This window comes from Rhinoderma darwinii, chromosome 3, assembly GCF_050947455.1.
Source record: "Rhinoderma darwinii isolate aRhiDar2 chromosome 3, aRhiDar2.hap1, whole genome shotgun sequence".
NCBI lineage: Eukaryota > Metazoa > Chordata > Amphibia > Anura > Rhinodermatidae > Rhinoderma > Rhinoderma darwinii.
The window spans coordinates 303782450-303804288 of NC_134689.1; the positions used below are offsets into that span (position 1 = coordinate 303782450).

The 21839-nt window shown below is 42.1% G+C and overlaps 1 protein-coding gene across 5 annotated transcripts in view; it reads left to right on the forward strand.

Annotated features, from left to right (window-relative positions):
• FANCI (FA complementation group I) overlaps positions 1–21839 on the forward strand; it is a 98420-nt gene that overhangs the window by 68360 nt on the left and 8221 nt on the right. For 4 of the 5 annotated variants that reach the window (XM_075858177.1, XM_075858174.1, XM_075858178.1 and 1 more), the window contains 10 exons: positions 71–237; positions 8038–8111; positions 8296–8448; positions 8530–8581; positions 9375–9502; positions 11630–11698; positions 11893–11986; positions 19015–19202; positions 19451–19507; positions 19593–19652. In XM_075858177.1, coding sequence (XP_075714292.1) covers positions 71–237; positions 8038–8111; positions 8296–8448; positions 8530–8581; positions 9375–9502; positions 11630–11698; positions 11893–11986; positions 19015–19202; positions 19451–19507; positions 19593–19652 — 1042 coding nt within the window. The remainder of the gene's footprint in view (positions 1–70; positions 238–8037; positions 8112–8295; positions 8449–8529; positions 8582–9374; positions 9503–11629; positions 11699–11892; positions 11987–19014; positions 19203–19450; positions 19508–19592; positions 19653–21839) is intronic. The other variant, XM_075858175.1, reaches the window with a different exon arrangement.

Below are 21839 nucleotides of genomic sequence, written 5' to 3' on the forward strand. Positions count from 1 at the left end.
CAACGTTGACCATGGTGTCATCTCCATAAACTAGTGAATTTCTAAAACTCTCTTCATCTTAACCACACAGGGTGTTAATGTGGAGGTATACATCAATACCATGTGCAGCTGAAGAATCTGGGAAAAAGGAAAAAGGGAAGAACATCTCTTTGCTATGTTTGGAGTGCTTGGTTCAAATATTTTACACTATCCAACTACACCACCAGCCAAAGATCTCACAGTTTCTTGCTGCATTGGGTAATGTATTTGCCAAAATGTCGATCACTTGGAATGCTACTCGTGCTTCCAAACCAATGTTGTTAAAACTGGGAGTATGTGTCAGATCCGCTCTGTAGTGCTCGGCTATTTCCGTCGGCCCCATAGACATTGAATGGAGTGTCAGTGCATGGTGGCTCACCGCTCCATTCAAAATCCTACTCACTGCATATGTGCAGTGAGGAGGAACGGGTTGAGACCCCGGTTCTAGAGCTCAGTGAGGCACCCGCGATGTTCAGGGCTGGTTTTAGGCAAAGTGTGGCCCTGGGCAAAGTTACAGTGGCGCCCCAAATGCTGAATTAGTGTATCAAAAATGCAGTCAATTCAGAAGGTGGAGTGCAGAGAACGTCCTCACTGATTTCTAAAGCGTCCAGGAGTGTTGCAAGCCCCAAAGCATATGTCCCCCATTTCACACAATTTTTTATTATCTATATACATGTATAGTTATTAAATCATACCAATATACCAGATTAAATATTACCTGCATACTGTTACTGAACACAACTCACTATTATAAGACCAATATTACCAATAATAACACAATATAAGGTCCATATAATACCGCCACACCATAACCACATAGTGACTAAATAATACCCCCATACTGTTACTGAATAATACCGCCACACCATAACCACATAGTGACTGAATAATATCCCCATACTGTTACTGAATAATACCATCACACCATAATCACCTAGTGACTGAATAATACCCCCATACTGTTACTGAATAATACCACCACATCATAACCACATAGTGACTGAATAATACCCCCATACTGTTACTGAATAATACAGCCACCCCATAACTACATAGTGATTGAAAAACACCTCCATACTGTTACTGAATAATACCGCCACACCATAACCACATAGTGACTGAATAATACCACCATACTGTTACTATATAGTACCACCACACCATAGCCACATAGTGACTGAATAATACCCCCATACTGTTACTGAATAATACAGCCACCCCATAACTACATAGTGATTGAAAAACACCTCCATACTGTTACTGAATAATACCGCCACACCATAACCACATAGTGACTGAATAATACCCCCATACTGTTACTGAATAATACCACCACACCATGACCACATAGTGACTGAATAATACCACCATACTGTTACTATATAGTACCACCACACCATAGCCACATAGTGACTGAATAATACCCACATACTGTTAATGTATAATATTGCCACACCATAATCACATATTGACTGAATAATGCCCCCATACTGTTACTGAATAATACCCCATACTGTTACTGAATAATACCATCACACCATAACCACATAGTGACTGAATAATATCCCTATACTGTTACAGAATAATACTGCCACCCGATAACTACGTAGTGATTGAATAACACCTCCATACTGTTACTGAATAATACCACCACACCATAACCAAATAATGACTGAATATTACCCCCATACTGTTACTGAATAATGCCGCCACACCATAACCACATAGTGTCTGAATAATAGCCCCTACTGTTAATGTATAATACTGCCACACCATAACCACATAGTGATTGAATAATACCTCCATACAGTTACTGAATAATACCGCCATACAGTTACTGAATAATACCGCCATACAGTTACTGAATAATACCGCCACACCATAACCACATAGTAACTGAATAATAACCCCTTACTGTTACTGAATAATAACATCACACCATAACCACGTAGTGATTGAATAATACCCCCATACTGTTCCTGTATAAAAACCACTATACAAAGACCAATATTACCACCATATGGTGGTAGATGGCAGTTATACACCGAAGCTCTGCAAACCATATAATATTACCACCATATAGTTGTAAATGCCAGTTACAGTGAAGGAAATAAGTATTTGATCCCTTGCTGATTTTGTAAGTTTGCCCACTGTCAAAGACATGAACAGTCTAGAATTTTTAGGCTAGGTTAATTTTACCAGTGAGAGATAGATTATATATATAAAAAAAAATAAAAAAATAACATTGTCAGAATTATATATATTTATTTGCATTGTGCACAGAGAAATAAGTATTTGATCCCCTACCAACCATTAAGAGTTCAGCCTCCTCCAGACCAGTTACACGCTCCAAATCAACTTGGTGCCTGCATTAAAGACAGCTGTCTTAAATGGTCACCAGTATAAAAGACTCCTGTCCACAGACTCAATTAATCAGTCTGACTCTAACCTCTACAACATGGGCAAGACCAAAGAGCTTTCTAAGGATGTCAGGGACAAGATCATAGACCTGCACAAGGCTGGAATGGGCTACAAAACCATAAGTAAGACGCTGGGTGAGAAGTGAGAGCTCAGCCGAAAACTACACGGGGGAACTTGTTAATGATCTCAAGGCAGCTGGGACCACAGTCACCAAGAAAACCATTGGTAACACATTACGCCGTAATGGATTAAAATCCTGCAGTGCCCGCAAGGTCCTCCTGCTCAAGAAGGCACATGTACAGGCCCGTCTGAAGTTTGCAAATGAACATCTGGATGATTCTGAGAGTGATTGGGAGAAGGTGCTGTGGTCAGATGAGACTAAAATTTAGCCCTTTGGCATTAACTCAACTCACCGTGTTTGAAGGAAGAGAAATGCTGCCTGTGACCCAAAGAACACCGTCGCCACTGTCAAGCATGGAGGTGGAAACATTATGTTTTGGAGGTGTTTCTCTGGTAAGGGCACAGGACTACTTCACCGCATCAATGGGAGACTGGATGGAGCCATGTACCGTCAAATCCTGAGAGACAACCTCCTTCCCTCCACCAGGACATTAAAAATGGCTCGTGGCTGGGTCTTCCAGCACGACAATGACCCGAAACATACAGCCAAGGCAACAAAGGAGTGGCTCAAAGAGAAGCACATTAAGGTCATGGAGTGGCCTAGCCAGTCTCCAGACCTTAATCCCATCGAAAACCTATGGAGGGAGCTGAAGATCCGAGTTGCCAAGCGACAGCCTCGAAATCGTAATGATTTACAGATGATCTGCAAAGAGGAGTGGGCCAAAATTCCATCTAACATGTGTGCAAACCTCATCATCAACTACAAAAAACGTCTGACTGCTGTGCTTGCCAACAAGGGTTTTGCCACCAAGTATTATGTCTTGTTTGCCAAAGGGATCAAATACTTATTTCTCTGTGCACAATGCAAATAAATATATATAATTTTGACAATGTGATTTTCTTTTTTTTTTTTTTATATATAATCTATCTCTCACTGGTAAAATTAACCTAGCCTAAAAATTCTAGACTGTTCATGTCTTTGACAGTGGGCAAACTTACAAAATCAGCAAGGGATCAAATACTTATTTCCTTCACTGTATATATAGGAGCTCTGCAGAAGTGATTACAGCACATTTATATCTATTGACTTGATGTTTTCTCTGATTAGAGTCGTTCAATTTGCCTTCTTTTTTCCATCCGGTACAGACCACTGTGACGACTTATTCTAGCCACGACTTGTTTCTGCGGAATTTGACACACAGACATGTTGGTTTCTCGCTCTTCCAGCACCCTCCACACCTATACCCCATTCCAAACTCATAATCAGTGTCCCGGATGGTAATAATTATCCCTCGGTGCTCGACACAATAAAAGTGACCCCTCAGTAACCATGCCCCATTTGTGCATCCCCTGTAGATAGTGCCTCAGCATCCCTTGTAGATAGCGCCACACACAGCCCCCTGTAGATAGCGCCACACACAGCCCCCTGTAGATAGCACCACACACAGCCCCTTGTAAATAGCACCACACACAGCCCCTTGTAAATAGCGCCACACACAGCCCCCTGTAAATAGCGCCACACACAGCCCCCCTGTAAATAGCGCCACACACAGCCCCTGTAGATAGCACTGCACACAAAGCCGCCCTTTCTAAATAGCGCCACCCACACAGCCCCCTCCTTATAGATAGTGCCACACAGCCCTCCTTATAGAAAGTGCCACACAGCCTTCCCCCTGTGTAGTACGACACAGCCCCCCAAGTAAATTTTGCCACACAGCCCCCCCTAGTAGATAGCACCACACAGCCCCCTAGTAGATAGCGCCACACAGCTCCCCCTAGTAGATAGCGCCACACAGCCCCCCTAGTAGATAGCGCCACACAGCCCCCCTAGTAGATAGCGGCACACAGTCCCCCCCCCATTAGATAGCTCCACACTGCCCCCCCAGTAGATAGTGCCACACAGCCCCCCTGTAGATAGTGCCACACAGCCCCCTCCCTAGTAGATGGCACCACACAGCCCCCCCTAGTAGATAGCGCCACAGACCGCTCCCCCCCCCCAAAAAATTGTACTTACATATGGAGCGCTCCACCGTCCCAGACGGGACCCGTAGCAACCGCTATGGCTGCTTTAGTCGGCGGAGGGCCCTGGGAGGATGGTGCCCTGGGCAATTGGCCAGTTTGCCAGCCCCCCCGCGCTTAACGCACACATGAAATTCAACTAAGCAGAAATTATATAGAAGAAAGGTCATTACAAAATGGAGAATACATATCTTAGTAATTTGGCATCTTGCTTGATAATTCATAATGTAATTTAATACAGAGAATATAAGCAAATAAACCATCCTTCACACCATCTACCGTACCCAGGTTCTAAGCCCCATTTGTGGTCTTCCCATGGTGGCACACATGTTTCCTGCTTTACATGCCTCCTGTGCTCCCCTAGGACCTTTACCTATTTTTTGGTTGTTATCCAGCTTCCTCCTTTCCAGCTTCCTCAGCTTTCCTCTATCTTGCAAGTCTTGAACTGGACGTCTCTCTCCGGTTGCTCCCCCATCTTTTAACCCTTCTCTAGGGTCAGGTGGTCCTGCATCTGGTACCTCCCATCCTCATACAGGTCGTTTCCTCTTTCCACCTCAATAGAGATGTATTGCCCTCCTTCTGTTCCTCTCATCCTAGGGAGGAACCATCCAAAATCTGCATGCCTGTGGGCCTTCTATTCTTCCCGCTACAAGGACTGCTTTAGGACGTCCTATGGTTGCCTATGTTTCCAAATGAAACGAACAAGAAAATAAGATTTTTTATACTCAATGTAAAATCTCTTTCTCGCAGCCTTCAATGGTAAACACAGTACCCATCCATTGCTCTGAGGTTATGTTGCCTCTTGTCTGTGTGTTGCTCAGTTTTTTTCTGTTTTCTTGCCTTTCTTGTTCTTCTCCTACTGCTGGGGTACAAACTGATTAGCTCTGTTCCTGTAAACTGGGTATAAACAGCCGACATATTTTCTTTGTGTCACGCCTCTTAGTGGCAGCAACCTTTACCCATGGTTTTCTGTGTCCCCCAATGAAGACTACACGAGAGAAATTTTACAGTGACTACAAAAATCCTCTTGTTGCCATTATTGCCAGGTGGATTTGAATGGAGAGTTTTAAACGAAGTCTAAGATTACAACCTCTTTAACCCCTTAAAGAGTGCCTATCACCACGTTCATCCTATTTTATTTATAAAGTCACATATATACACACACACTTTACATGTGACACAGACCTTATGTAAATAACCGCAGAGTCCAAACTCCCGGCATGCTTCTGCGGTTATTCCATAACCCCCTCAGCAGCATACATTGTCAGAGCCAAGAGATCTCGCTATAAGTATACACCAATAACCGTTATATAAATGATCTTGGTAGCGTTCTTTTAATCAGTCGAGAGAACTAATGAGATCTCGCGGCTCTGACACTGTATGTCGCTGTGCTATTGACCACGGCATCTGAGGGGTAGTCATCTCCTATCGCGGCCGTTGCAGCAGTGTCAGCGGTAATACACAACTCAAACCCGCTGCAGATGGCGCGGGCACATCTTCTGTGCCATCACCATCCCCATGCCGTGTATTTATGGCGCTTTACAGTAACTACATAGCGCCATGTCATAAGGCTCATGTCACCAATGGGTTAAGGCTGTCACCAAAGGGTTAAATATGTATTCTGTTGAATTAAATTACAATGGATTAAAGTATCTAGTACAGGGGTCTCAAGTACGCGTCCCCTGGGGCAGTCATCTGCGGCCCGCGGGACACAGCCGCTAGTACAGGCTCTGCTCCGGGACTCTGTGGAATTCCCTGACATCGCTGTCCATATATGGACAGTGTTGTCAGGGTCTTCCCCAGAGCGGAGTCCCGAGCAGAGCGCTAGTATAGACTCTGCTCCGGGACTCTGGGGAATCCCCTGACATCGCTGTCCTCATATTGGCAGCGATGTCTGTGCAGAGCGCTATTATCGGCTCTGCTCTGGGACTCTGTGGAATTCCCAGACATCGCTGTCCATATATGGACAGCGATGTCTGGGGCTTCCCCAGAGCTGGAGTCCCGGGCAAAGTGCTAGTATAGGCTCTGCTCTGGGACTCTGGGGAAGCCTCTGACATCGCTGTCCACACATTGACAGTGATGTCAGGGGCTTCCCCAGAGCAGGAGTCCCAGTGATGTCAGGAGCACAGCTGGACTCCCAGGAGGAGCCTACTAGTGCTCTGCTCGGTGCTCCAGCTCTGGGGTTGCCCCTGATATCACATTCCTGTCCAGGAGGATCCCCTGACGTCGCAGTGTATGGACAGTGTCGTCAGGGACTCCAACAGCAGAGGAATCCCCAGCCAAAGCGTCGGCAACGCTCTGGCTGGGGATTCCACTCCTAGAGGGAGCCCCAATGGAGCTATCTACTTGGGGTGTGTGTGGCAGCATCTGTGGAGGGCACCGTGGCAGCATCTGCGGAGGGCACCGTGGCAGCATCTGCAGAGGGCACCGTGGCAGCATCTGCAGAGGGCACCGTGGCAGCATCTGCAGAGGGCACCGTGGCAGCGTCTGCAGAGGGCACCGTGGCAGCGTCTGCGGATGGCACCGTGGCAGCATCTGCGGAGGGCACCGTGGCATTATCTACGGAGGGCACCGTGGCATTATCTACGGAGGGCACCGTGGCATTATCTACGGTGGGCACGGTGGCATTATCTACGGAGGGCACCGTGGCATTATCTACGGAGGGCACCGTGGCAGCATCTACAGAGGGCACTGTGGCAGCATCTAAAGAGGGCACTGTGGCACTATCTAAAAAGGGGCTGCCCAATCTTGACATGCGTGTCTGCCAAACGCTGCCAACTGAGCCGCCGGACTGCATTTAGCGACACTTAAACTGGAAAACTGGATTGTTAAAATAAGCACGTGAAGAAATATCTCAAATTTTAAACCTAGCGCTATTATTATAGTAATGTAGTATTATTATTCTAGTAATATAGTGTTATAGTAGTTCAAATAACTAATTGATTAACAATAATTTTGTAATGTATCAAATTTGAAAGTAATGCGGCCCGTCAACTTCCCATTTTTTCTATATGTGGCCCACTTACCCGGCCGAGTTTGAGACCCCTGGTCTAGTATATGTTTGGATATTTACTGCCTGTCTAAACGTTTAAGAAAAATTGTATTTATTGATAAGAAAGAATTAAAAACTGGGCACTAATGGCAATAAAGATCTGCACACAGGCGTTGGCAGTACAGATTAAATAGCCTTAACGAAAGTGTGCTTCATAAACATCCATTGGGGGGTCATTTCTAACCTATGCATGCTGCAATATTTATTATTTGCTCAAATTTAGCTGCAAACTTGGATAATCTGACATAGATTTGTACTATGCTTGTGATATCTAGCTGCCATATATTGCATTATCTTTCTATTGTATTGTGAACCTGCGTATCAAAATTGAACTAACTTATTGATGACCATCTTGTCAATTTATTGTCTGCTATACTGATTTATGTCTATATTCTGTACGTTTCTAGATGATGAAGATGAGGGGGAAGTTGGTGCAGTAAATGTCTCGGAAAAAACATCTTCACTTATTACACAGTTTCAAGTAGGTTTTTAATGTTTTTTGGGCTATAGAACTGTATCTGTTAATATGCGAATGTGAACATAGTGATAGAAAAACATTGCCTCCTTTTCTACTGCAATCTCCGTAGAACCTAAAATCTTCGTTCTCTGTAGTTGGCCTGCAGTTCCCTGTTAACAAACCATATCTGTGATTTTTTTTTCCACAGAAGTCCCTTACGAACCAGCTTAGCTCCGGAGAGGACGAGTTTAATAGCAAAGAAGCCGTGCTGTTAGTCAGTATCCTGTCTACATTTCACAGGTTTCTGGACACATCTTCCCAACAGGTCCGCGTGTATACAATGAATATTTACTGCTTTAATGTGAGAAGTTATAGGAAATTATTTGTAAATGTTTTCTTCTTTATTGCACATGTAAATATAAAAATGATATCTGTATTGCAGTTTGTACAGATGCTGTCATGGACCGTGAAAGTTTGTAAAGACACAGAGCTCGGTAAGCATGGGTTAATTTGATAAAAGATAAATGCATTTTAAGCGTTATTATATTAGTATCATATATGATTGTAGTTAGATTTGTAAGATCGCAGTTGTTTCATATAGAGGTATGCTTTGAGAGAACCGCTTCCTTGCCCTTCGAGGGGAGCCAATACATTACTGCTATTTAGTCTTTCAACTATTTACTGTTTTTTATGTAAATAATGATTATTGATTATATAAATGTAGCAAATATTCTAATATATTTTCTATTTCAAATCTTCAACATTTTCAATATCTCTGCCTGCTCTGACACAGTTAGCCGTGCATGTTTTTAGTACGATATAAGAACAGGTATCAGTCTCTGGATTCACTGAATGCACAGAGCATGAGAATGACGGAGTTGAAACATAAAGTATAATAAAAAGTGATATAACTGGAATATACAATGAATAAGCCTTATTTACATAACACTAGGAAATCCCTTTATGGTCACATTTGACTCGTCCTGTCCACCACAACAACAGTGGGATTCACCACCTATTCGGGGGGCCAGTATCCTATATTAAGGATTTATTGGAAGTGGACTATGCATTTAGCGGCACTGCATATCTCCTTTTTCCAGACTAGTCTGATGCAATGTTCTTGTTTAGAACCACAGGATGTGATGTTGCTGTGGTTTGACATTACGTATTGTTGCATAGCATATATTACCCCATGTAGCCCTACAATTATTCTGTTTTCTTACTGGTCTCATCCCCTGCTAGCATTGGCCATAGTGTGTGTCAGTCACAGATGTTTCCTTTCCACAGAGGATGTCCAGTTCTGTAAAGGAATCATGACACTTCTCTTCAGTATGCATTCTTTATTCAAGAGCCCGGTAAGCCTGCTTCGTGAACTCTCTCAGGACATCCATGGACATCTTGGGGATATTGATCAGGTAGGAATGGAGCTGTGAGTACAGAATAACCTTAAAGGGAATGTGTCACTAGAAAAATATGTTTTTTGTTTTTCTTTTGTTAAACTGTTAGTATATAAATGATGACACATTGTTCTCATTTTTTTAATTTTTTCACAAGTCAGGAAATATTATAAATTAGATTCTAATTTATAACATTTCCATGTGCTGGTCACTAGAGGGAGCAATTCCCAAAATTGCAGCATTGGCATGTGGTAAAGCAACCTCATTGCTTTATGCTGCAAAATTGGAGAAGACACACTCGCTCTAGAGTCCTCAAACAATCCCCCCTCCTTTATCCTGGCTAGTGCCAGGAGAAAGGAGGGGGTTGAATGTTCAAACCTCCTACACTGTGTGCCGCCATTTTTTGAGCGAGTGCACAGTGTAGGAGGATTAGATACAGTGGTAATCACACAGTATAACACGAACATACACACACATCACATACACAAACATAACTTTCCTGCTGCCGCTGCCTCCGCTCCTTGTCCTTGCTTCTGAACATATGGACGGAAGCCGCGACCGGAAGTCATCATCTTACTATCCGGCCGCGGCTTCCGGTCCACATGAAAATGGCGCCGGATGTCGCTCTGCCGAAGACCTTCCTTTTGGACTGTGTGGGAGCGGCGCATGCACCGTTCCCACACGGACGGCGTACGCTATAGTGAATGGAATGGCTCCCGTTCGCATTCTCGATGGGGATGTATGTGCCGTATTCCATCTCTGTATGTGTCGTTAATCGACACATACAGAGATGAAAAAAAAAATGGCAGCCCCCATAGAGAAGTAAAAGAAAGAAAAAAGTACAACACAAAAAACACAAATAAATAAAATTTATTTTAATGTCATACTAAAAGCAATAACATATAAAAAAAAATTTCCGTGACACCTTCTCTTTAACCTTCAGAAGGCTTCCAAGACTACACAAAAAAGCTGCACATCGACTTATTGTAGAATTTACAGTTAGCCTATCCTATTAGCAACAAAACAGCGTTTTAAGAAAAGATGCTCCAGCATTTTTATTTCAATGGGAATGCAGCTAAAACAGACATGTCGGGAGTGCTGACAGGTTCTCTTTAACCCCTTAAGTACACGGCCAATTTTGGCCTTGAGGACAGAACAATTTTTTTAGATTTCCCTCTTTGCATCCCGACGCTCATAACTTTTTTTTAATTTTTTGTAAGTAGTTGTATAAGACTTTGTTTTTGCGGGACGAGTTGTACTTTATGTAGGTACCATTTTTTGGTACAACTACATTATTGTTTAATTTTCTATACATTTTTTTTTTAGACGAAAATGCAGAAAGAAAGCAGTTCCGCTGCAGTTTTATTATTTTATTTTTTACACCATATACCGATCATCATAAATAATGTTATACATTTGTTGTACAGGTTGTTATGGTCGTGGCGATAACAAATATGTCTATATTATTTCATGTTTTAGGAAAAAAAGTGTATGTACGTGCATTTTTTGGTTTACAATCTTTACTTAATTTAACATAATTTTTTTTTCAATTAATTTTTCCTTTTTTTTTTTTTTTTTAATCCCACAGAGGGATTTTTCATTTTTATTTTTTAACTGTAATGTACTAGCATATATCTATGCCAATATATTAGCCTGTGTACTGTTGTACACAGGCAGTTGTTAGGGCATACCTCAGTTGGACCCTAGGCTGTCTGGCCATACAATTTATGCGCTTTGATCGCGTCACAGGGATTTTCTGTGGCGCGATCAAAGGGCAGACCCCCCTCTTATTTATTTTGAATGCCGCAATCCGTTTGATCGTGGCATTCAAGGGGTTAACAGCAGAGAGAAGAGGTTTCTCTTCTCTCCACCGTTAGAGTGGTGCTGCGGCTGTGTACTAGAACACAGCCGTTACCCCCTCCTGATCTCGCATGGACAATTATCACACAGGACGAGAATGCTCGTCCTAATGTACCTGCCGCTCAGGACGAGCATTCTCATCAAGTAGTTAAAGGGAACCTGTCAGCAGTTTTAAAGCCCCCCCCCCCCCCCTGAAAATTGGTATCACCACTATAGATATACACTGCTGACCGGTTAGTTTTAACAGCTATGAGAAATATTTATTAATTTCATGTATCATTGCAGGACATTGAAGTTGAAAAACAATCACATTTCCGTATTGTAAATGTAAAGACGGCAGCGCCTACTGTCACTGCAAGTATCTTCAATTTTATTATCACTCTCTTTCTGTATCTACATTATTGTGTATACACAACCATAAATTGCCCTTTGCTGTATTATTTTTGTCCACTCCACATGTTGTTGTAAGATAGTTTTTTTTTTTTTTTTTGTCATTCAGCAAATGAGTATTTAGAGCTTTTAACACCTTTTTTTTTCTTTTTTTCTAGCTTTTGGTCTTGGGGCAAGCAGCAAAGGTCCTGGATGAGGTGGACTGGCTGATTACAAAATTAAAAACTCAGCTCGGTTCAGAGAAGTTGCCTGGTAAGGCTTTATTCATTTGTTACTGAATCCTTAACCCCTTCCCGCTCCTTGACGTACTATTACGTCATGGCGCTGTATCGTTCGCGCTCCATGCCGTAATAGTACGTCTCGGGGGTAACGGCCGTTTCGGCCGTCCTCCCGACACATACAGGAGCTGTGACACTGCTGTCTTGTTCAGCTGCCATCGCCGGCCTGCTACGCGATAGCGGCCGGCGATGGTGACTATGGCAACCGGACACCAAACAATGGCGTCCGGCTACGCCATAGACGGAAGCCTAGTGGGTCCTGACAACGTCAGGACCCACTATGCTTGCTGTCAGTGAGTAGCTGACAGTTCTAATACACTGCACTACGCATGTAGTGCAGTGTATTAGAATAGCGATAAGGGCCTCCTGCCCTCATGTCCCCTAGTGGGACAAAGTAATAAAGTAAAAAAAAAGTTAAAAAAAGATGTGTAAAAATAAGAAAATAAAAGATTTAAAAGTATTAAAAGTAAAAATCCCCCTTTTTCCCTTATCAGTCCTTTATTATTAATAAAAATATATAAACAAACAAATAAACGATACATAATTGGTATCGCCGCGTCCGTAACGGCCTGAACTACAAAATTATTTCATTATTTATCCCGCACGGTGAACGCCGTAAAATAAAATAATAATAAACCGAACCACAATCACAATTCTTTCGTCACTTCACCTCCCAAAAAATGGAATAAAAAGAGATCAAAAAGTCGCATGTACCTAAAAATGGTACTGATCGAAACTACAGTTCGTTACGCAAAAAATAAGTCCTCGCACGGCTTTATTGATTGAAAAATAAAAAAGTTCTGGCTCTTAGAATAAGGTAACACAAAAAGTGAATGATTGTTTACAAAACGTATTTTATTGTGCAAACGCCATAAGACATAAAAAAAACTATAAACATCTGGTATCGCCGTAATCGTATCGCCCCGCAGAATAAAGTGAATATGTTATTTATAGCGCACGGTGAACGCTGTAAAAAAAAAAGAAAGAAAAAACAATCGTACAATTGCTGTTTTTTAGTCACCACGCCACCTAAAAATAGAATAAAAACTGATCAAAAAGCCGCATGCACCCCAAGAAAACTACAATGGATTCCTCAAGGGGTCTAGTTTCCAAATTGGGGTCACTTTTGGGGGGTTCCCAATGTTTTGGCACCACAAGACCTCTTCAAACCGGACATGGTGCCTAATAAAAAAGAGGCTTCAAAATCCACTAAGTGCTCCTTTGCTTCGGAGGCCGGTGCCTCAGTCCATTAGGGCCACATGTGGGATATTTCTCAAAACTGCAGAATCTGGGCAATAAGTATTGAGTTGCGTTTCACTGATAAATCCTTTTGTGTTATAAAAAAAATGGTATAAAGAGGATTTTCTGACAACAAAAAAAATGTAAATTTCACCTCTACTTTGCTCTAAATTTTTGTGAAACACCTAAAGGGTTCATAAACTTTCTAAATGCTGTTGTGAATACTTTGAGGGGTCTAGTTTCTAAAATGGAGTATTTGATAGGGGTTTCCAATATATGGGCCCCTCAAAGCAACTTCAGAACTGAACTGGAACCTAAAAAAATAAATAAATGAGGCAATACTTCGCTTCTTACATTATACTGATAATGAGCCGTGCCCACCCCGAGATGACCCCAGTTTTGACCGTTTGTATAAACAGAGACCCCTATTAGACCGTTCCAGTGCCCGGTTTTCCCAAGCATACACCCCCGAGAAGTGTATTTCTATTGATGAGTCCCTGGTACATTTTAAAGGGAGGGTTCAATTCCGCCAGTACCTGCCGGGTAAGAGGGCAAGGTATGGCGTGAAGATGTATAAGCTGTGAGAGTGCATCAGGGTATACCTACAGGTTTAGGATATATGAAGGAAAGTCCACCCCCAAACCAGACTGCATCCTGGACTACAATAGGTACATGGGAGGGATGGACTTGTAAGATCAAGCCCTGAAGCCCTACAGTGCCATGCGGTGTGGTATAAGAAGCTGGCCGGGCACATCATACAGATGGCATTGTACAATGCGTACATGCTACGTCGATGTGCAGGCCAGACGGGAACTTTCCTGGAATTTCAAGAGGTGATTATCAAGAACCTAATCTTTAGGGACCAAGAAGGGGGGGCACCCAGTACTTCTGGAAGCGAGCCCACACGCATCGTACCAGGGCAACACTTTCCAGGAGAAGTTCCCCAAACTGGCAAGAAGGGAAAAAGTCAAAAGAGGTGCAAAGTCTGCTATAAGAGGGCGATAATGGATAACACAATATATCAATGTGACACGTGTCCCGAATAACCAGAGCTCTGTATGAAAGTGTTTTAAAATTTATCATACATCCCTTGGTTTATAATTTACCCCAATTTTACTTACCCTGATGCACTCCACACAGCTTATCCCCCCTCGTCTTTCCCCTCTGGGCCCTGCTGTGTGTCCAGGCAGCTGATAACAGCCACATGTAGGGTATTGCCATACCCGGGAGAACCCACATTACAGTTTATGGGGTGTAGGTCTCCGGTCAAAATGCTCACTACACCTCTAGATGAATGCCTTAAGGGTGTAGTTTTTAAAACGGGGTCACTTCTTGCGGGTTTCAACTGTACTGGTACCTCAGGGGCTTATGCATACATGACTTCGCACTAGAAAATCCCCAGTAGGCCAAATGGTGGTCCTTTCCTTCTGAGCCCTCCCATGGGCCCAAACGGCAGTTTATCACAACAAATGGGGTATTGCCGCACTAAGGACAAATTGCGCAACAGAATGGGGTATTTTGTTTCTTGTGAAAATAAGAAATTTTCAGCCAAAACTACATATTATTTGAAAAAAATAATTTTGTTTTCATTCCCAGCCCAATTCAAATAAGTTCTGTGAAAAAACTATGGGGTCAAAATGGTCACAACACCCATAAATGAATTCCTTGAGGGGTGTAGTTTCCAAAATGGGGTCATTTGTGGTTGGTTTCTATTGCTTTGATACCTCTGGGGCTCTGCAAATGCGACATGGCACCCGAAAACCAATCCAGCAAAATCTGTACTCCAAAGAACACACAGCGCTCCTTTCCTTCTGAGCCCTCCCATGGGCCCAAACGGCAGTTTATCACCACAAATGGGGTATTGCCGCACTCAGGACAAATTGGGCAACAAAATGGAGTATTTTATTTCTTGTGAAAATAAGAATTTTTGAGCTAAAATGACATATTATTGGAAAAAATATATATTTTTTTAATTCCCAGCCCAATTCAAATAAGTTCTGTGAAGAAACTATGGAGTCTAAATGGTCACATTACCCATAAATGAATTCCTTGAGGGGTGTAGTTTGCAAAATGGGGTCACTTCTGGTGGGTTTCCATTGCTTTGATACCTCTGGGGCTCTGTAAATGCGACATGGCACCCGAAAACCAAACCAGCAAAATCTGTACTCCAAAGAACACACAGCGCTCCTTCCCTTCTGAGGCCTCCCATGGGCCCAAACGGCAGTTTATTGCCACAAATGGGGTATTGATGCACTCAGGAGAAATTGGTCAACAAAATTGATTATTTTGTTCCCTGTGAAAATAAGAAATTTTGGTAAAAAATTACATCTTATTGGAAAAAATGTCATTTTTTTAATGTCACAGCCCAATTGAAATAGGTGCTGTGAAAAAACTGTGTGGTCAAAATGCTAACAACAACCATAAATGAATTCCTTGAGGGGTGTAGTTTCCAAAATGGGGTCACTTTTGGTGGGTTTCCATTGCTTTGATACCTCTGAGGCTCTGCAAATGCGACATGGCACCCGAAAACCAATCCAACAAAATCTGGACTCCAACAAACATATAGCGCTCCTTTCCTTCTGAGCCCTCCCATGGGCCCAAACGGCAGTTTATCACCACAAATGGGGTACTGCCACACTAAGGACAAATTGGGCAACAAAATGGGGTATTTTGTTCCCTGTGAAAATAAGAAATTTTGATCACAAATGACATTTTATTGGAAAAAATTACATTTTTTTCATTTCAGAGCCCAATTCAAATACGTGCTGTGAAAAAACTGTGCGGTCAAAATGGTAACAACAACCCTAAATGAATTCCTTGAGGGGTGTAGTTTCCAAAATGGGGTCACTATTGGGGGACTCCTACTGTTTTAACACCTCTTCAAACCTGGCATGCTGCCTAAAATATATTCTAATAAAAAAGAGGACTCAAAATGCACTAGGTGCTTCTTTGCTTCTAGGGCTTGTGTTTTAGTCCACGAGCGCAGTAGGGCCACATGTGTGACATTTCTAAAAACTGCAGAATCTGGACCATACGTATTTAGTAGTGTTTCTCTGGTAAAAACTTCTGTGTTACAGAAAAAAAAATGAATAAAATTGAAATTCAGCAAGAAAAATGAAATTTGCAAATTTCACCTCCACTTTGCTTTAATTCCTGTGAAATGCCTGAAGGGTTAAAAAACTTTCTAACTGCTGTTTTGAATACTTTGAGGGGTCTAGTTTTTAAAATGGGGTGTTTTATCAGGGTTTCTAATACATAGGCCCCACAAAGCCACTTCAGAACTCAAGAGGTACCTTAAAAAAAAGGCTTTTGAAATTTTCTTAAAAATATGAGAAATTGCTGTTTATGTTCTAAGCCTTGTAACGTCCAAGAAAAATAAAAGAATGTTCAAAAAACGATGCAAACATAAAGTAGACATATGGGAAATGTGAACTAGTAACTATTTTGGGTGGTATAACCCTCTGTTTTACAAGCAGATGCATTTAAATTCTGAAAAATTCAATTTTTTCAAAATTTTCTCTACATTTTGCAATTTTTCACCAATAAACACTGAATATATCGACCAAATTTTACCACGAACATGAAGCCCAATGTGTCACGAGAAAACAATCTCAGAATCGCTTGGGTAGGTTTAAGCATTCCGACGTTATTACCACATAATGTGAAATATGTCAGATTTGAAAAATGGGCTCTGAGCCTTAAGGCCAAAACTAGGCTGCGTCCTTAAGGGGTTAAGGTAAAATTATATATACTTATAGGGTGGGGGTTATTAAAGGGGTTCTCGAGTCCCTAAAAATTGATGGCCTAACCTCAGGATAGCCCATCAATATCTGATGGGTCTCGGTCCGACTCCAGGGACCTCTGCCGATTAGCTGTTTTGAAGGGGGTGCAGCGCTCGTACTGCAATACTGTGAATCGCCGCTAAATGCATGTCAACGATTCACATTGAGCAAGTAGAAATGCAGGGGAAGCAGCGCTCGTACCACTTTCAAAACAGCTGATCGGCGGAGGTCCCAGGAGTCGGACCCGACTAATCCCTAGTTTTAGGGACTGGAAAACCCCTTTAACGTTTTTGAAAAGTCGCAAAAGTCACAATTTGCACAAAAAAAGATTTGATTTTTGGTGACTTTATACTACGCACATCACTTTTTTCTGAAAATGGGTGGGACTGAGCTAAAGAGGGCATGGTCTGTCGCGGCTCGTTAAATTTACTATAATTTACGCCAGAAGCTGGTGTGACTTGTAGTGGAAATGCCAGCTCAGAGCTGGCGTAGATTAACCTTCAGGCACACGGATAGCTAGAGATGCACTTCTAATTAAATTAGGTGCATCTTACTCCAGCTATCTTTATATTAAGACTGTTTTATATTAAGACACTTTGTTTTAGTATAAGATGCAGTTGATGAAACTGTCTTTATATTATTTTAAACGGTTGAAGCCTACTTTGGCGGCAACCACTCATATATCAACTTTCTCTGACCGGTGCTGGGAATACTGTCCTGAAGGATGGAGACTGGTGCTACACTAACGTGGCTCTTTACTCAATACTAAGTAAAACTAAGCAGATGGAGTATGATGTTTCTTATGTCTCAGCCGTAAAGCTGCTCAGGCTCATTAGATAAATATTATCGGAATTTGACAACAATTTAATATGTATGGGGGTATCCTGACTGTCCCCCCAACAACAGACAGGGACTGAAATCTAACATTCCTAATCCTTATGCTCCGGTGGTGTTAAAGAAATCATAATTCTTCAGAATGAGATTAAATGGTTTTTCTAGCGAATAAAATATAATTTTTAACCAACTTACAATGGTGTGCAAAAAAAAAAAAAAAAAGTAAATCATACTCACCATACTGATCCCCCACTACTCCTATATCGATGCTGCCTGGTCCCATGCTAGTCTCCACTTTCTCCTGCGGTGATGTCATTGCTGCAGCAGGAAGACAGGCAGGAGACCAGGCAGCGTTTGGATTGGACGCGGCGGGGGACCAGGGAGGCGAGTATGTCTTTTTAAAAAAAAATATATTTGTGCACTCTATTGTGAGCTGGTTTAGAAATATTTTTATTTTCTGGACAACCCCTTTTAATAGGCACTGCCCTTCTAAACAAAATGTGCATAAGTGAGTAAGAGAGGCAGAGAGACACACAGATGCTGCAGCATCTTCCAGTAAGTGTTCTATCTCTCCCCAGTACTGGATTCACAGCTACACTGCTCAATACTGCTGTATAATGTTCTCCATGCTGCTGATGCTGCTTCAGATGGTGTGCTACAGAGAGATAGGAGAGCAGGATTCTCCTCTTCTATGTGTTCAGTGTATAGAAGACATGATAGCAATTAGGCTCCACCCACTAGCTCAGAGAAAACTGAAACATAGAGAGAAAGCCTGCAGAGGGGAAAACTGCTAAAAAAAATAAATAATGCATAATACAAGTCATATAATGTCCAGAAATAGTGTTATTCCTCATGTACATATAAATTACAGATAAGCTTCAAGTATTTAGAGTGGGTTCATAGTTAGGACTTTTTAAAGTATAAGCATAGTTTAAAGAATATACTGACCATGTATTGTTCAGTCCATAGCCTGCAATTGGGTGTTTTGTAGTAGTTAGTACCTAGGAAAAGAGAATTTAATATTGATATTTGAACTCACAGTAGTCTCAATTTCATAAATCATTGTGGCTCATGGGAGGCAGATCTTACACCTAATCATAGGTGGATGTAAAATTGTAGAATACAGCACAATATTGTCTTTTTGCAGTTGATGGTGGCACCCAGGCTACAAATCCCAGAGAACCAGTGGAGAAGGCGATCATTCTTCAGCTGGGGACATTATTAACCGCATGTCATGAGCTGGTCCAGACAGCACTGCCAGCAGGAAGTTGTATGGATACTTTGTTGAAAGAACTTACAAAAATGTACACAGTCCTAACAGCCCTTGTGAAATATGTAAGTTATTCCAAAAATGTAAATATTAAGGACAATAGTACCCAATATTTAAATGATGTTTAGCACGGCCGACACAGGGGGTGCAGACGTTTGAGTGGCACCCAGGCCCTGGAGCATGAGTGAGCCTGTTAATATGTAGTTCAATAATTCCCAATTTATGAACGTTTTATGTTTCTCTAAAATATTCCCTGAGAAATGGCAGGCATCCTCTTGTCATTTCAGAAATCTAACTGTTGTTTTGTGTCCAGTATTTGCAGGTTTGCACCAATCATGCAGGAAAGATTCCAAGCCGTTTGGAGAAGTTGGTAGGTTTACAGCCGCTTGTGTAATTGCTTATTTATTCCCCAAATCTTGAATTCATCTTAAATGAAAGCTCCCCCTTATCTGCAGGTTAAGCTGTCCGGCTCCCACCTCACACCCCAGTGTTACGCATTCATTACATATGCACAGGTATGTATGTGGAATGAGCGAAATCATTGTTAAAACTTGCTGTAGACTTTTGTCCGTCCTATAACACAAGCCTCTGTTACTGCTCTTTTGAATATGAAATTATTTTATTTCCCAACACATTTGCAAGAAAAAGTAAGTGAACCCTTTGGAATTACCTGGATTTCTGCATCGATTACTAATAAAATGTGGTCTGATTGTTATCTAAGTCACAATTATAGACCAACACAATCTAACTCAACTAATAACACATGTCTTTTATTGAGTATACATTCACAGTGCAGACATAAAAAGTAAGTGAACGCTCGAATTTAACCTTTTCGCTACCAGGTTGTTATTTTATTTGCGCAGGTGTGAAATGTCCAAAATTACAATACCCATATATTTTCTGGAAGTAGACACCTGGCACATTGTCAAAATGCCACTCACCAATTTATACACACAGGAGCCGTCAGAAAATTTTGTGTCAAAGTGCAATTTTTTATAAAAAAAATAATATATATATTTGTGACAAAGTGTGACCCAAGCAGAAAATTAGATGCACCGCACATCCTAAAAAATAAACGTTAAATATGCGAGTTTATGCCATTTATGTCTATGTCTACATACACATATCTTCATAAAATCACCAGAATTGAAGAGGACAAAAATCTGGTTTTAATATTAACATTTTAAAAAAGTCACCTATAAAATACACGGATTACACACTATTAAAAAAATGAGTACACCCCAAACCCTATATATTTCTTAAAAATGCAGACAACTTGACATTTGCACCTAAAACTCACTTACAAGCAGAGGTTTGCACACGAAAAACAATGTAAAAATAATGGTCAAGGTGTACAAAGTTCATATATACCACATCAAGTCTACATCAACAAGAGCTTGTGCTCAAAAACGCTGAAACAAGCCATGCGATATTTGGCCATCATCCACAAATTGGTTAAAATTATATACTGCACCAAAATCTACATTGTTTGTGAGCGCACAACATACCGTGTATAAAAATACAACTTACTTAAATTTATACCCTTCACGCAACTTTGCATCAATTAGTGATAAGCAAAAATTGCATGAAAATTCAATTTTGTGACTAAAATGCGTACTCAAGCAGAGCCCTTAATCAAATAAAATGTACTCCTCAAAGAACTGTAAAATGTGAGGCGTTGATACACACCACGCGTCTACGCTCACAGGTGCGTGTTTCAAAGAAACTGAAAAACCTACAGGAATGCACAAAATCATTTTTGCATGGAATGAAATTCAATTAAGGATTGTATAGGTTCATCTCCCAATACAAACTTCAAGGTTGTATTTACACGTTGCGGTCCAAGAGTGGACCAGTCTGGTCACCTGACCTGAGTCAGTGAGGTCAGGTGACCAGACTGGCCACTCCCGGGCCGGCCGTGGCGTAGCTATAGGGTTTGAAACGGTCCCAACTGCGCAATCGTGCCCCTAAGTCTGTTCACTGTACCAAGAGCGGCTCGGCGCCGGCAGGTGCGATGTAGTGACTTCATCACGCCTGTCTCCGCCGAGTCACTCACAGCACAGTGCAGAGGAGGAGAAGAAACTCCTTCACCCATCGTGGGTGCGGGGATAGGTAAGTAATTATGTTATTATTTTTCTATTGGGTACATACATATGGGGGTATTATACTGGGTATGGGAGGGGGGCTCATATGATAGCAGCTGAGGGGGCATTATACTGTATGGGACAGCTATGGGGGCATTATACTGTATGGGGCAGCTATGGGGGGCATTATACTGTATGGTGCATTATACTGTATGGTGGCATTATACTGTATGGTGCATTATAATGTATGGGGCAGCTGTGGGGAGCATTATACTGTATGGGGCATTATAGTGTATGGGGCAGCTATGGGGACATATTGGGGTGGTCAGCTATGGGGGGGCATTATACTGTGTGGGGGGCAGCTAAGGGGGCATTATACTGCGGGGGCATTCATGGGGTCTGTCGAGCAAGGCAGCTGGGCATAGGCGTGCACAGGGGTCTCGTGGTGTTGGGAAGGGGTAGAGGGGCCCAAGCAGAATTCTTGCACCAGGGCCCATGAGTCTTTAGCTTCGCCGCTGGGCGCCGGCACAGTCCAGTCACCTGACCTCACGGCAGTGACATGTGGTCAGGTGACTGGACTGGGCCACTCCTGTCACGGCACGTCCCGACCTCACTCTG